The following is a 14,906-nucleotide window of genomic DNA, read 5'->3' as shown; positions in this document are numbered from 1 at the left end:
AGACGGGGGAATCTACCAAATCAGTCGAGTAGAGTGGTAGTATAGAGCTAGACCCGTCCAGTATAATTCGGGGTCTTGCTCTTTCAGTCAGGAAACGAAGCGTGAGCCAGTGGGATGGCCTTGGCCTTGCCTTTGGTGGGTGGATGTGGATTTCCAGCAGGTGCGGGTCAAGGGGCGGCAGCACCAGATTTCAGGGGCAGCTGCCAACCTACATGGATCTAATACCGTAACCATCCATGAATGAATTTATGATAGAATTGGTTTGATTTCCAGGGCTGATTTGTTTCTTTGGATGCGCCAATTCGTCTGCCGTATAATGAAGAGGTACGCTGTAGTGAAGCCGTGATGTATCAAACTGAGAGAAAGAGCATTAATCCTCAGGAACAATGTTTGTTTGAAGAATGGAGTCGTTGTCGACACCGTTTATGCCGATCAATAGTTACTGAATCAAACGATGAAACCTGACGGTAACAAATCAGATCGGGAAAGGCCAACAACTGCTTATATTAGCCTGTTCGAATTGGGTCGAGACACTTTCAATAGACTCAGAGACTCGAACAAGAACAGGAGAGAGAATCACAACGACAGAAGGCAAGTTCTGGGCCAGGCTACGTTCATAAATCGTCACTGATATGACACAAATGTCTATTACTCGACAATCATGGTCCATCAGAGTGTAAATTCCATGCCAACCAAAAGAGGAGTTCTGCACTGGAATGCAGCATGAGTAGCGTCTTGTTCTCTTTCGGGATAGGCCAGCGCCAGCCTATACCAAGACATACATCCATCCATCTAGAACCAGCACACAAGCACAGGCGAGGCCGCCCAGTTACAGTACGACGATTGAGTTGTCTATTGTCTATTACACGATCTTCACGAGGTTGGCATGTACAGTTAGCGAAGGCAAGTATATGCAGACGAAAAGAGAAATGAATCGAAACGACATGCAGATATTACTTAGACGAGATGAGATCTAGTAAAGACCCCTGTTGTGACACAAACAAACTATGTACTCTCTTGTGCTTTTCAGCTGCAGCAAACTGCAGCAAGGCAAGGCAAAGCCTCTACTATTACCAACTCATAAGGTTCAAGGCGTTTTATATTCTCTTCCCACCTCACATCGATCGATACCTCCATGTCTGTCTATCTATCTAATCTAAGTTTTGACTTTTAAAGTTCCAATACCAGCAGATCAAAGCCACCGTCAAGCCACTTGAGCAACCGAGCACCGCCCAAAGCCCCCCCTCCCGCCCCAGCTTCTCCACTGCGGACCAACGCAATCTAAACAGCTTCTGGCGTTGATTCATTCATTAGGTCTTGTTCCTGCGTTGCCGACTCGGTAGTGTTTGAGTCCGTCATAGGAGACGACGTCAATACAGTTAGCGAAGGTCGACTAGGGGTTAGCAGAAAACATGACTTTAAGTGAAGAAAATAAGCATGCAATGAGCTTCATTCTCCAACTCATCTCGATTGTACGACACTCGTAAATTGGAGGAAATTGCTGAGACGCTCTCAATTACAGCTCAACAGTTTACAAATTGTACTGCAGTATGGTGGGCAATGCTGTAATTTGCAATCAACGCTATGGGGCTTGAAGCCAGACTAGCGATTCAGTCTTAATCTCTACTTCAACCTTAGCTAGAAGAATGGAAGGCCATGTCGAAGCTACGAGGAACAACATGTCAGTGGCCAATCGATTCAGATCCCAGCACGAATCTTGTACTCCGTATCCGTATATTGTCTGCATATCCCTAACCTATACGCGGTAAATATCCTCGGAAACTTCACCAGCTTGACACGATCATATAGTATAGCGTAGCTAACAACACCGCCAGCATCTTCAAGTAATAGAAATATTCGTTATTGATGCAACAATGCACTGTAACGACAGTGTCGTACCCCCTTTCATCGTGTGTAAGACACTGTTCAACTAACAGATAAAAGACAGCAACACTCCTCATACCCTTTTCAGCTTTGCGTGAACCGCGAAACCCATAAGAGCACCTTTGTTTGCAGAATATGTCAACACACTTTGTGAACAGGCACCCAAGGATAGAGCAGGACCAGCGTTATGTCGAAAGACATACAGCAACCCACTGCATCCATCTTCCGTTCTCAATCTTTGTCAGGTTTTGAGGCCGAATAACTAGCTTGACTTATGTATATAATGCCCTGTGTTTGATGTTGAGCATGTATTATTCCTGCCCAGGAGGCTTGTTTTCAACGGGCTTCTCTTCCACAGGCTTCTCTTCAGCATGTTTCCCTTCAGCAGGTTTGTCCTTCCGAGCTTCCTCGACGGCCGCTTTGTTCAATATAGGCACGTCGTTCGACTTGGGGTCTGCAACATGAGGGGGTTCCTCAGTTACTACGTCATCCAGAGAAGTGGGCACAAAGTCGCCTTCCTGAACTGCTACAGGAGGTTCAGATTGGGGCGCGTTGCTGGTCGCAGATACACCGACGGCGGATGCTGTACCCTCTGCGATTTTCTGTCTAGTCTCGCTGACAATCTTGTCCGCCTCACTGACTTGGGATGCTGCGCCTTCCACGTCCACCGCAGCCTCCTTGTTCTGGTCCAGCCGAACGACCATGCAAGACAGATTATCAGTACTGAAGCGGTTCAACGCATAGTCTACAAGCTGCTTCGAGGCTGAGACAGGGTCCTCTACGTTGCGTACAAGGTCAACGGCTTCCTGGTCGCTACATACGTCCCAGATCTGGTATAGTTAGCTAATGACTCCATATAGTTGCGGTAGAGGGACGACTTACTCCGTCACACGCAATGATGATAAATTCGTCACTGTCAGCCTGAATGACTGTCTCAGTGGTATACGGATGGCCTGTAACAAGCTTCTTCATATAAGCGTCGCCAAGGGCGCGGGTCACGGCCAAAACGCCATTGACACGGTTGTTGAGAATCAGACCTCCAGCAGCGGCAATTCGTTTGCCTTCGACTTCGTCGCTGCCCTTGTGGTCATAAGAGAGTCGCAGGGCCTTTCCGCCCCGACAGAGGACGATGCGCGCATCGCCAACGTTTGCAGTGTAAAGTACTCGCTGGCGTCCGCTGCCCTTCCCCTTTGAATTTGTAACTTTGGTTGCCTCGTCACTCGGCGCCCCATCAGGGGCTTTGTCCATCTCGATAGGCTCTTCTGGTTTGGCCGATTTAATGGCGGATCGATCGTTCGAAGCTCGATCTTCCCAACGCAGGACTGCAACCGCAGCGGTGCAGCCACTATTCTTAAGCGGAAGTTTTTCCAACTGCGCGTCAGCGGCCGTGAAGGCTTGATCTAAAACCTCGGGAATCAAAGCATTGGGGTTCTTGCGTATGATCTCCTCCAGAATTATATGTAGCTTTTTGCCACACCAGTCGGCGGCGAATGTACCAGCATGTCCATCGAAGATAGCAAAGTAGCCATTGTCCGACTCAACCATATCAGAAACAACCAACTCTTGGTCAGCTCCTTCAGGTTTATCCTTTGCTGGCACATCGTTTAAAGCTGGGGTTTGCACAAAGTTGTACAGAAAAGCATGCGTGTCTTCCATAGTCCGGCGGCATTTCTTGTTCCTATCTTCCCAAACACCAACACGGAACGTAGATTTGGGTCCAGGCACGGAGTCTCCAGCAGAGTTGTTATGTTGGCCCTGAGGGACGGCGAGAGCAGGATCCTGTTTGCCGAGCTTCTGGAGAGGTGTCTGCGAGCTCACTTCGGAGCCCCCACTGCGACTGCTCTGAGATGAGAAGTTGAGCGAGTTCTTTGCAGATGCCAAAAGGCTACTGGCCCGGCTACTGACGCTACTACTTCTGCGTTTCTTGTCGGTCGGACCGCCGATGTCCTGGCGAGTGGGAGGGCTGCCATTTCCGCTACGTTTTTCACCACTAGCAGCCTGGTCAGTTGTCTTGATGGGAGCTGGGGCACTGGGGCCGGACGCAGGCTCAGGAGAAGGAGATTTATCGGATTTTGAATCGCTCTCGGATTTGTTGCCCGCTGAGTTGTTGGAACTGCCGCCAAACATTCTATTCAGCAGACTTCCTCCAGTCGAGGAGAGACTGCGACGCTTGTTGCTCGCCAGCTTGTGATAGGATCAAAGTAAAGCTAGGTGGCTTGGCGCAGATCGATAGAATTACCAGCACGAGGGATGCTGTTTGATGTAGGATCCGGTTATATCGTCCTTCGGGGTCGGGAGTTTTGTAGGGTGGCTACCCGTGAGCCGTTACGGTAACAGTTATAAAGTGTATCGTTGTGGGAAACGTAAACGTAGGGGGCGGGGTGCTGGTCGAAACCAGCTTGGCGTTTATGATTCGTCGGCGCAAAGTTGGCCTAGATGTAAGAGTTAGATCGTAGGCTTTACTTTATGTCGCCAAGCATAAGTAGATGAAAAGAAAAAGAGGTTGATAAGCATATGCGATTGTAGCATGGACGGATCGATGATGTAGGTAGCCAAGCGCACAAATCACCGATAAGCATATGTCTAACTGTCTTCACTTAGGTGCAGTGGTTGTAAGACGGCCTATCTGGGCACATCAACTGACGTACGACAGCGGATTTGTAGGTGAATATCGCACAGCAATCAAGCTCCTGTGAGCATTGTAGAAGCGCAATGCTTCAGAGCGCATCGCAGGTCAGAGGAGCGTGACGTAGGCGCCACGAGGGGGGAATGGCTGCATTGGCGGGCACAGTGACATACAAACGCCGTAAACCACAAGCGCAACGGGCGAAGGCTGAAGTAAAAGGCGAGAACAAATAAGAAACGAACAAACACAAACACACAAGCGACTCAACGTTGTCAAACACAATAACAAATCAACAGATGAACGTACCTGACGATGAAGCAGGAAAGGGTAATGTACTCCAACAGGAGCAAGATGGGCTGTGGAATAGTGAGAGGAAAGAAAAGGATACCCTGCAGAAATCCTGAAAGCAGGGCAGAACCAGGTTAAGTTATGGTTTAATACAATGCGGGTAGGTGCAGAGTCGTGTCGTAGTTGATGAAGAGAGTTGGTTGAGACGTTGAATTAGTTGGGCAAGTAACCTGGGGCTAGCTGAAGTGAAGCAAACCGACCTCAAGGCTCAAGACATGGAACGGATTGGCGAGCTACCCTGATCAAAAGCCAGGGCCAGTGGGGGCGGGGGACCTGCGCTTAGTTGACCCAAGACCCTCACTGGCTGTTGGCCACTGACGTATCCACGCTTTAGTGACGTTTACTGGCTCACGAGTGCGCAGCTTAGCGCTGTGCAGACAACGGGCTGGATCTTGACCCATGATTATCGGGTAACAAAGCACTTGATCTTCAGGATAAATTAGCTCCAGAAAAAGCACATCGATTGAACCCTTTCTCTCGGGTTACATTGAGAATTAACGGGGTACAATACATTCTCTTTGTGATACAGAACGTAGCTAAACCGACTTGACCCCGAGACATCCGGGAACAGGTAATGACAGAGACTGGTATCCGCACTAACACAGAGTATTTTGCAATGGATTCACTTGTCAGATGTATCCAACGAACTGGAGTTAATTTATCCATCCATCTGCAGGATCCAGGCTCTTGAGGCCAGCCTCTAGAGCCGTAACCGGCTGTACACGTGTAACTCCGAGGTTGCCGTCGAACTTCATGGCTCAAACGGTTGCAAGTATCGTACGCTAATGAATCAGACCCAATCGATGCATAAAAGTGATGCCTTTGTTGTAGAACAAGTGCTCGGTCCTATGCAATCTCATGCTGGAAACATTCCGCATTGATCAACATGAATACAAACAAGACACAGACGCTACCACACAATCCGATATGGCCATGGCAATCCTACGAGATGTACCATGAAACATTCTACCAACCAACATTCTTTTGCAGAATCCGCAATCAGCGAATGACACTTCTATAAAGCACGGAAAAGGCTGAAAAATTGAAGTATTATAATACAGTTCTCCAGACACCAATGCACCCGAACAGATATAGCGCCGTAAAGTCGCCAATTTCTTCCTACAACCATAGATTGGTCGTCTAGCAAATTTGCTGTTGCCTTATTGCATAGTTCAACTGGTCTAAATAGACGAGAGCATTTCACCTAGCCGGTTAGAATAATATGTTCAAAACAAAACGCCAAAGACTTCCCAAACGCTCCGTTGTCCATCTACTTCCGCAGACTATCCAGTCTAGCTTGAAGGTCATCATCAACGGGGTCACCGCCGCCGCCGCCACCACCACCACCGCCTCCTACTGCTTGAGCAATCTTGCCCTCGGGTACTGCTGCGGTTCCCAATGCAGTGGGGGTTTCTCCAAGCTGATAACGGAGTCAGTAACAAATGTTGAAATTTGAGAGAAGGTTTGACTTACTGCTTGATTGAAATCCACACCGATCTCTTCCAAGACTTGTTCTACCACCTCATCACCTTCTTCTTCAACCCCCACATCCATGGCGTCGTCAAATACATCGTCCATTATCTCAGATCGTTGATCCATGATGTCGTTCTCGCGCTCAAACTCCATTGCGATTCGTTGCAGCTGGGGCAGGTTCATTTGCTTATTCATGCTTCCCAAAGCCCTGGTGGCACCCTTCATAGCCTGCATCATGTCTTCGTTCGTCCTGTATGTCTATAGCGTTGCCAATCAGTTTCCGGTCTGTCGGTCATCCGAACGCAATTATTTACCTGGAGACGCAGCGAAATCTTTTGTAGTTGACTGCGCATGCTGTAAAATTTCTCGACGTATCGCCTCGTACGAACCAAGTCCTTGGCTTGGATCTTGCAAGCTCCCATTTGTCCATTCTTGGCGCTTGTTTTGATTTGTTGGATAAGGGTCTTTTCTTGCTTCTCCAGCTTAACTCGTGTCTGATCAAGTTCTCGGATGGCCTTATCGAGCATGCGCTGGTTCTTGCGCAGACGCTCCGCAGGCGTAATGCGCTTTCCGAATGCCCATTCCAGGATCTATGCATTGAGCGAATTAGCCATCATGAGCGCGCTATGCGTTGCGCGACACCGCTGCTCTTACATTCATGGTGGGCGGGGCAGTTGTCGTGGATCGGTGAAAGATGGGGTAGTCGAAGGAGAACGTCGAGGTATCCGCAATGGAGAGGGAGGTTGTCTTGATATAGCAGAACAATAGGCTACAGTATTCGTGAGGCAGCAGGGAAATGCCCAAGCCCAGATGCGTGATATGGGTTGACCTGGCTGTGTCGTCGTCGGAAACTAGGTCTCTCTACGTAATCGGTCTGGTCTCGGCCAGCCTTGGAACCCCCGGCCCAGGATAAGATAAGAGCCCGCGTGGTCCGCGCACCGTCGCCAATCAAATCGGACATCGGTACGTAGCAAAAATCATGCAGAAGTGGAGCCATCGTTGACTGAGTTGTTCGCCTCTCTCGACACCCGACCGCCATCGTTACATTAACATTACTGATTCAAAGATATTTTCTCCCTCTTCTGTTCGTGCGAAATATGCCGCTCGAACTGAAGCTCGACGTTTCAACATGAGTCAAGACTACTTCAACGGAAAGGGCAAGGGCAAAGCCCGCATGCAACAAGAGAACGATTCAGATGGTGATCATGCTAACGCGCCGAACGGTTCCTCGCCCGCCGACTCTTCCCGTATGCAATATATGACTGTTGGCAATGGTGTGCAATCCGAACATGCTGCTCGCCTTCAGAGCATGCTCGAAGCCGACTCCGGTTATGGTGGAAGTATAGTTGGCGCCGATGATCAGCGTTCTATGGCTTCAGCTGCTGCATGGGACATGGCGATGCACCACGACCGCCCTGCGTCGGGTGCTGTTCACCAGATGTGGTATAATGCTCATCGTGCAACTCTCGGACGATCCATCAACAAAGTGCTCGAACTACTCGAAAATCTCCAAGAGATGAATGCATCCTGGCCCGCACATTACCCCTCGGTTCAGCGAGCACGCCGCGACTCCCCCGAATTTACACGACCTGCTCTCGCCCACTCGCAAACGGGCATGGACGGAGTACCATCCTCACATCATCACCCAGCATTGCGACGTTCCATGACCACCGTCGAAGATAGTTCTGCCGAGTCGAGTCGAGCCGCCGAGACTAAACCAACACCCGAGCCACGACTTGTTTCACCCCAGATTGCTCAAGAATTCTCTGTATTAAAGCTGGATCTCAAGCTTGGTGCTCTGAGCCAGGCTGAGCTTGTTCACTCGCTTGAGAAGAGTTCAATTGCGTCACTACTCGATGGAAAGATCAGCACCAGTATCAAGCATCTTATTGCCCTCCGCGAACGAATCGAGGATACCGCCAGTAAGGTTCTTATCACGGGTGATCTCAACGCTGGCAAGTCAACTTTCTGCAATGCGCTCCTGCGTCGAAAGGTTCTTCCCGAGGACCAGCAGCCTTGCACCGCTATCTTCTGTGAGGTACTTGATGCAAGAGAGAACTCGGGTGTGGAGGAGGTGCATGCTGTGCACAAGGACGTTCCCTACGATCGAAATGATGAATCGACTTACGATGTGTTCTCGCTGAAGCAACTGGAAGATATCGTTATTGACAACGAGACATACACCCAGTGCAAGATCTATGTCAAGGACAGCCGAACTATCGACGAATCTCTGTTGAACAACGGTGTGGTGGATATTGCTTTGATCGACGCTCCTGGTTTAAACTCCGATACAACCAAGACAACAGCTATCTTTGCCCGCCAGGAGGAGATTGATGTCGTAGTTTTCGTGGTGTCGGCTGCCAACCACTTCACACAGTCTGCAAAGGAGTTTATTTGGGCCGCGGCTGCTGAGAAGGCTTACATCTTCATTGTTGTCAATGGATTCGACGTCATTCGAGACAAGAAACGATGTGAGAAGATGGTTCTGGACCAAGTTGCTGGCCTTAGCCCCCGAACACACAAGGAATCGTCGGAGCTCGTCCATTTCGTTTCAAGCAATGCCATCCCTGTCGGCCCATCTCCCCCAGGAGGCCCCAGCGGTGGCGGCAGTGGAAGCTCAAGTGGAGGCGCTGGTGACCCTGGGGATGGCGACGACAAGGGCAAGGGTAAGGATGCTGACAAAGTACGAGATTTTGAGGCTCTTGAACAATCCTTGCGAAGATTTGTGCTCGAGAAGCGCGCACGATCGAAGCTTGCACCAGCTCGAACCTATCTCCTTAACATCCTGAATGATGTCAACACTCTTGCGACTGTCAACCAGGAAGTCGCCCAAGCAGAATTGGAGCGAGTTACCAGTGAGCTTAAGGAGCTTGAACCTCAGCTGGAGTCTAGTCGAAAAGCACGCTCTGAGGTTAGCGAGAAAGTGGACGCCAATGTCGAGGAGACATGCAAAGAAGTTTACGATTACACTCGCAACACTCTCAACTCGGCCATTCTCCGTTCTGGAAGCAGCCATTACGATGTGCCCTACCCAGGTATCTGGAGTGCCTTCCAATATGCCGAGGACCTCAAGGAAGCCATGCTCTCTCGTATTGCGGATTCAGTGGCGAACTGTGAGGAGTATGCTCGCGGCAAGACTGTCTATGGTGTCAATGCTATTAAACAGCTGGGTCTTCTGCACGTGGGTGACGAGTTCCAGAACCTCCAGTTCCGACCAGATGTCATGTTCCGCCGCAAGCGAGACGCCCTTGCTCGCCAGGTTGATATTCCCACCGAGATAGCTGACTTTGTCGACTGGACAACGCTCCTGCAGCGACAGGAGAAGTACGCTGGTACCGGTATGGCTTTGACGGTTGCTGGCGCCGTGGTGCCCCGGATGATCGGAATGAGCACATGGATGGACCAGGCCATCACAGCAACGAAGATTCTAGGCAACGAGAACCTACGCTCGCTTATTATCCCTGGTATTCTCGTGGCTGGTAAGTGAATTAACTACCTGATTTGAGTCCGCTTTTACTAATTGTGTACAGCTATTGCCGCCTCCGCCTATGTTCTTCAGCAAATTCCCAACTCTCTTCCTCCCCGCCTTGCTACCAAGATCTCTGAACAGCTCGCTGAGATGGATTATGTTCACTCCAACTCCGCCCGTATCTCCTCATCTGTTCGCAAGGTCCTTCGTATCCCTGCCGATAACCTCCGAGTCGGCCTCGACCAGAGTCTCAAGGATCTGAGCGCTAAGCGTGAAGAGACTATCAAGGTCAAGGGCGAGAGTGAGCGTGCTTCTCGTTACTTCCTTAACCTCGTCCGCCAGAGTGATGACCAGCGTGGCAAGGTTGAGGCTGTGGATCTCGAGACCCCGCCGCCCGGTATGCACTGATGACGAAGATATGGATGTCCAGATGAACACGAGGCGGATATACACGGGTGGGGTTGGTGAATGAGATCAAGATGAAAGAATCACAAAAAGTACGGCGTTTGATTGGGGAGGATCGATTCCATGTGTTATGCCTGACGGAAGAAAACGAGATGCTCCTGATTTTGGTTTGATATCAACTTCTCTCCTCACACCTTGTTAGCGCTCAGCAGTAAGAATTGACCATTGATGCTTCGTCCATTCTGCTATCACGAAAAACAAAAACAAAAAATGCAATAGAGCAAAAATCTGTACAATATCCTATATATTCCAAGACGACATTGATACCACGAAATAGTATTCATGAGCTATCCAGCCTCTTCTCCACGAACTTAACTAGTCAATTTCCATCTTCTCACGTTATCTTCTGACTTCACTGTGTCCACATGAGGCGCCGCAGCCTTTCTCTCTCCTCCTCACCTCCAAAGATGCCTTCGATAGGTTGTCTGGCCAAGTCACATATAGCTTGACGGTCAAGTCCGAAGTGTTGCGCAACGAGTCTATACTCATTGGACAATGGACTTCCAAACACACCAACATCATCAGTCTGTCACAACTGTCAGTTCCATCGATGTATCAGTTGTATCTCTCTGAGAACTCACACTGAGCGAAATCTTTGGTCCCTCAACTCCTCTCCAATGTCCGAAGTGATGACCCTCGAACCCGCCGAGCACCATATCGGCCTTGACATTACAGCTCAGGCATAGCTCCAAGCACAAACCTCTCTTCGCGATCTCTGTCTTGATTTCGTCATCCTCCCAAATAACATGGCCCAGACGGCCTGGCTCCCAAGACAGTAGCGTGTCCAACTCTTCCTTTGATCCGCTGGCTTCAGCTTCGGCAAAGTGCACAGTGATACTCAGCCCTTTCTGCTTTGCTTCTTTGAACACTGGTGTAAAGATACTGATTTCACCGTTGGGTCGGGCTGTTGGGTCACCACAGAGGTCCAGGCCGACGACTCCTTGACTGCGGTATTTCAGAGCAAGTTCGAGCGTGGAGTTGGCCTGCTCGGGTGTATGTCTTCGATCAATAGATAGAACCAGACGTGTGTGTAGTTGAGGGTTCTCTGACTCGAATTGTGAGATTGTGTCGACAAGAGTTGCGATATACTGTTCTGCAGAGAGGTGAGGGGTGCCGCGGGGTGTCGTCCGAAGTTCGAGGTAGCATATGCCATCGTTGATGAAGTCTGTTAGGACAGACTTTGTAGTATAGCGAACAGATTCTTCATCGGTAACAAGATTGTATATGTAGCTGCTGAAGAGTGGGAAGAAGCTATGAGCGAGGATGTTAGTGGTTTCTATCACAAAGTAAACTTCCAGTGTAAGCAACAGCAGAAAGGCAAGAGTTCCTACGTCTTGAGGTTGTAGTCATGTTTCCCTTCTGGCATTACAACCAAGGGATCCTCGAGCTCTACATCCCCTGCCTCCTTCTTCCGAAGCCATATCTCGTGGAGGGCTTGACGCGAAATGCTGCCAGTCAAATGGGCATGGAGCTGTAAACCCATCTTAGCGTCGAAACATAGGATGAGAAGAGTTAACAACCTCTATTTTAGGTAGTTTAATATAGTCCATGATTGTATGTTATCCTTGTCCTAAGGTTGCGTAGTCTTCAAGTACACTTGACAGGAAATAAGGTTAGAGTCCTGATTAGGTATGTGTGTATTGGGAGGGGCGCATAATTCCTTACCCTGCACTTGTAATCTTTATCGCCATTGTACATGCTTGGGTGATAATTCTACATTGCGTCGAAGTAAGCAAGACCATGAGCGCATTGGAATCTATTTAGACATGATTTTGACAGAAGTAAAATACAGTTGTACAGATACACTAGCCAACAGAAGAAACCACTCAATGGGAACAAGGAACAGTTCGTAGCTTAGATTAAAGCTCACACATAAGTCATCAATTATACATCTCTAATGTGACAAAATGCATGAGAAATCGCCTTTCCTGGAGATGAGATCGCAGTCATTACCAACCCCACCCGATACTTTACACCGGTAACCATGCGCCATGGATGCGTTCCGCTTCTCGTTCCTCCCAGTCCAGCCCAATTGCATCCATCATGGGCTTCCGTCGGCCTTTTGCGCCGTGAATATATATTGTACACTTGGGGAGCCGTACTTTTTTGTTTTTGCGGCCCAATAATGACTGCGTGCCCGGCAATAAAATGGCGCGCCGTCTAGAATTTCCTCACCCAGAAACGTAAGGTCGAGGTTTTTGTCGAGTTTGTGACACAAAGCTGTTTCGCTTACAGAGAAGCTTGGGCGGGCTTGCTCTCGAGAGCGGCGCCAACTTGGTCGGCGGTGCTCTGCTCGGAGCCAGCAGTCAGAAGCTCGCTGCCGCTTTGTCGCATGTTGTACTCTTGCTCCATGGCAGTGAGTTGCTGGTCCTCGGCGAAGGACAGGGCGAAAGGAACACCGAAGAAGAGGGCGGAGGTGGTGATCACCCAAGCACCCTTGCCGCTGAAAGAGAGAACGCTCCAGGCGGCGTTACCAACGGAGCTGGCCTTGCCGGAGATCCAAGAGCGGGTAGTGGGGGGTACGATATCGCGCAGGGCATATAATCGCTCAGCGAGAGTCTCATCTGAAGGGTCGTAGTCGGAGTCGTTAGAAATTTCGGAGTCTGCGGATCTAGTTAGTATGCACGATATCGCAGATGCGATCCAAGGCGCGGGGTTGGATTTTACCAGTATCCGAGTAATCCTCGTCGTCCTCAACATCGGGGCCAGCCTGAGCGTGCTGGAAGTGCTCGTCCTCGACCTCAGTAAGGGTAACCATCTTGAATAATTGAAAGGTGGGATATGTAGAATAGAGTTATTCAAGGTATTAAAGAGCCTGTCGAAGGGCTTTGGTGGGTGAAGGAGCCGCCGAAATGGAGCACCTCAAAGTTTCGAAATTGAGGAGATTAGTCCAAACTATGATCTAGTTTGAATCTGACGTACGACTTTAACAAAAAAGTCGTGAAGCGAAGTGCAATTGTCTTGATGTCTAGGAGGGTGTTGACGTGCGTCACGATTTTTTTCTTGGACGTTGGCCGCTCCAAGCTCCAGTGCCCACATCCCCGGTTTAGCCGAGAATTGATTGTCACACATCATCACGTGCTTCTTGCATCATCATCTAAACCAGCAATAGATTGATTGTTAATGAAGTCTTGAGGCAATGGAAATGAATTTATACAATGCTACATCATGATCCGTACTCGAGTTGCTTGTGCAAAGAGTCTTACCGAATGATGTTTCGAGTAAAAAACAATGCTCCCCAAACAATTTTGAGTGGTCTGGCAGTCTCAGGTTGATTCTCCAATCAGAGTCGTAGAAGGGTAACTGAGCAAGAATCTACATAGTATATCGAGCCTCGATTGCAGGTGGAAAGCAAGCAGGCAAGTCAATTGATGGCCATTGGCGAAGGTCATATCAACATTGAGGCGAAGCCGTCTATACCTCGTGATCATCGCCTATAAACCATAATTACCCGATCGCCAGCAATGCCAGATCCATGGAACCGAGATCTGTCATTTCAGCTTTGAAATGAATAAGAGATGGTTGGATTAAGCTTAGATCAAGATCGCATGGGAGCCAAGCATGACCTCTGGCGTTACCAGGAGCTCTGACAGATGCGTTTCTCCTAGGAAACGCTTTCGCTTTCGGTTCACTGTGGTGATGCTATCGTGAACTTCCGTTGTTTATGTATGGATGATGTAGTTTGAGAATAGCCTATAGGTCCAGAGGATATAGGTACCTCGGTAACAAGCTTCTGGGGTCTTCCCAATATCTGCAGCCACAGGTTTTGATAGATGGTTGGTCAGGTGTTCGCATACAAGGTTAAGAGCAGAGTTCACGATTGAGATGGGAACAAAGAAAAAGAGTAAAAACATCACTCGGGAAAATGCAGCACGCCTGGGAGGTCAAGCATACCCAAGAAGCTGAAAACCATAATATTGTTGAGTTCAAATTGAAGCGAGCCTCAAAACTCTATGAAACGTTGGCAGCCATATCCTGTAAGCAGAGACACTAGTACGTAATTTGTGTATTCCCCTGTTGCAAGGGGAACAGCACACATGACCTCCGATGGAGCTCGTCAATTGACTAAACCATTGGCAATTAAACATCTGGCATCGTGACCTATTCTCAGCCCGTTTCAAATCATTGAGGTGCAGGGAGGTTACGTATTCTATGGTGGATGTATGCGACATCGATATACCTAGGTACGGAGTACTTTCTGATCAGGCGGTAAAAAGCATGCCGGATTTAATTTACACAAGGGGGTTTTGGATTACGAGGCACTCAAGGCCAATCGTACAGGCACGAACCTCGTGATCACCACTAATCTCGTCAAAAATACCAGAGAATGCCGTGTGATGCTGTTGGTGTAACTTGTCGGACCTGTCGAGGCCGTGATAGTCGCTGCGAAGTAGCGGAGCGGCAGGGGACGAAACCGCCGATTGGAAGATAGATTCAGACATGGCCAAGCCTCAGTCGATCAGGGACGACATTGTCCAGATCTCCAGTTTCAGTGGCAGATGCAGGAAGAGCACTACACTTGTACACCACCGGCTAATCGGTACAGAAGGGAGACGTACCAAAGTACATATCGAGAAAGAGCTTGGGCCGTCGGCATCTCTGTGTTATCTGGGGAAGAGAATTCGAAGATAACCTGTATGA

General features: G+C 49.2%; 4 protein-coding genes across 4 annotated transcripts; 1 reads left to right on the top strand and 3 right to left on the bottom strand.

Moving 5' to 3' along the window:
• Window positions 1-2,195: 2,195 nt before the first annotated feature.
• FIESC28_07976 (uncharacterized protein) lies at window positions 2,196-4,612 on the bottom strand (the record flags this gene model as incomplete). The annotated part of the gene is made up of 5 exons (XM_031162116.1): window positions 2,196-2,714; window positions 2,767-4,068; window positions 4,124-4,195; window positions 4,248-4,316; window positions 4,529-4,612. The coding sequence occupies 5 exons, from the start codon at window positions 4,610-4,612 to the stop codon at window positions 2,196-2,198; spliced, it is 2,046 nt and encodes a 681-aa protein (XP_031013860.1).
• A 1,516-nt stretch (window positions 4,613-6,128) lies between these two features.
• FIESC28_07975 (uncharacterized protein) lies at window positions 6,129-6,991 on the bottom strand (the record flags this gene model as incomplete). The annotated part of the gene is made up of 4 exons (XM_031162115.1): window positions 6,129-6,278; window positions 6,332-6,589; window positions 6,646-6,921; window positions 6,986-6,991. The coding sequence occupies 4 exons, from the start codon at window positions 6,989-6,991 to the stop codon at window positions 6,129-6,131; spliced, it is 690 nt and encodes a 229-aa protein (XP_031013859.1).
• A 469-nt stretch (window positions 6,992-7,460) lies between these two features.
• Window positions 7,461-10,208, top strand: FIESC28_07974 (uncharacterized protein; the record flags this gene model as incomplete). The annotated part of the gene is made up of 2 exons (XM_031162114.1): window positions 7,461-9,810; window positions 9,862-10,208. 2 exons carry the CDS (start codon window positions 7,461-7,463, stop codon window positions 10,206-10,208), a joined length of 2,697 nt encoding a protein of 898 aa, XP_031013858.1.
• Window positions 10,209-10,617: 409 nt separating this feature from the next.
• On the bottom strand, window positions 10,618-13,023 carry FIESC28_07973 (uncharacterized protein; the record flags this gene model as incomplete). Its single annotated transcript, XM_031162113.1, has 5 exons — window positions 10,618-10,791; window positions 10,847-11,516; window positions 11,597-11,713; window positions 12,499-12,868; window positions 12,933-13,023. The coding sequence occupies 5 exons, from the start codon at window positions 13,021-13,023 to the stop codon at window positions 10,618-10,620; spliced, it is 1,422 nt and encodes a 473-aa protein (XP_031013857.1).
• Window positions 13,024-14,906: the final 1,883 nt, after the last annotated feature.

The sequence above is a fragment of the Fusarium coffeatum genome (genome assembly GCF_003316985.1).
Source record: "Fusarium coffeatum strain FIESC_28 chromosome Unknown BRIP53273_contig_179, whole genome shotgun sequence".
Lineage (NCBI taxonomy): Eukaryota > Fungi > Ascomycota > Sordariomycetes > Hypocreales > Nectriaceae > Fusarium > Fusarium coffeatum.
Note: the sequence above shows the minus strand (reverse complement) of the source record. Positions and strands in the feature narration are given on the sequence as shown.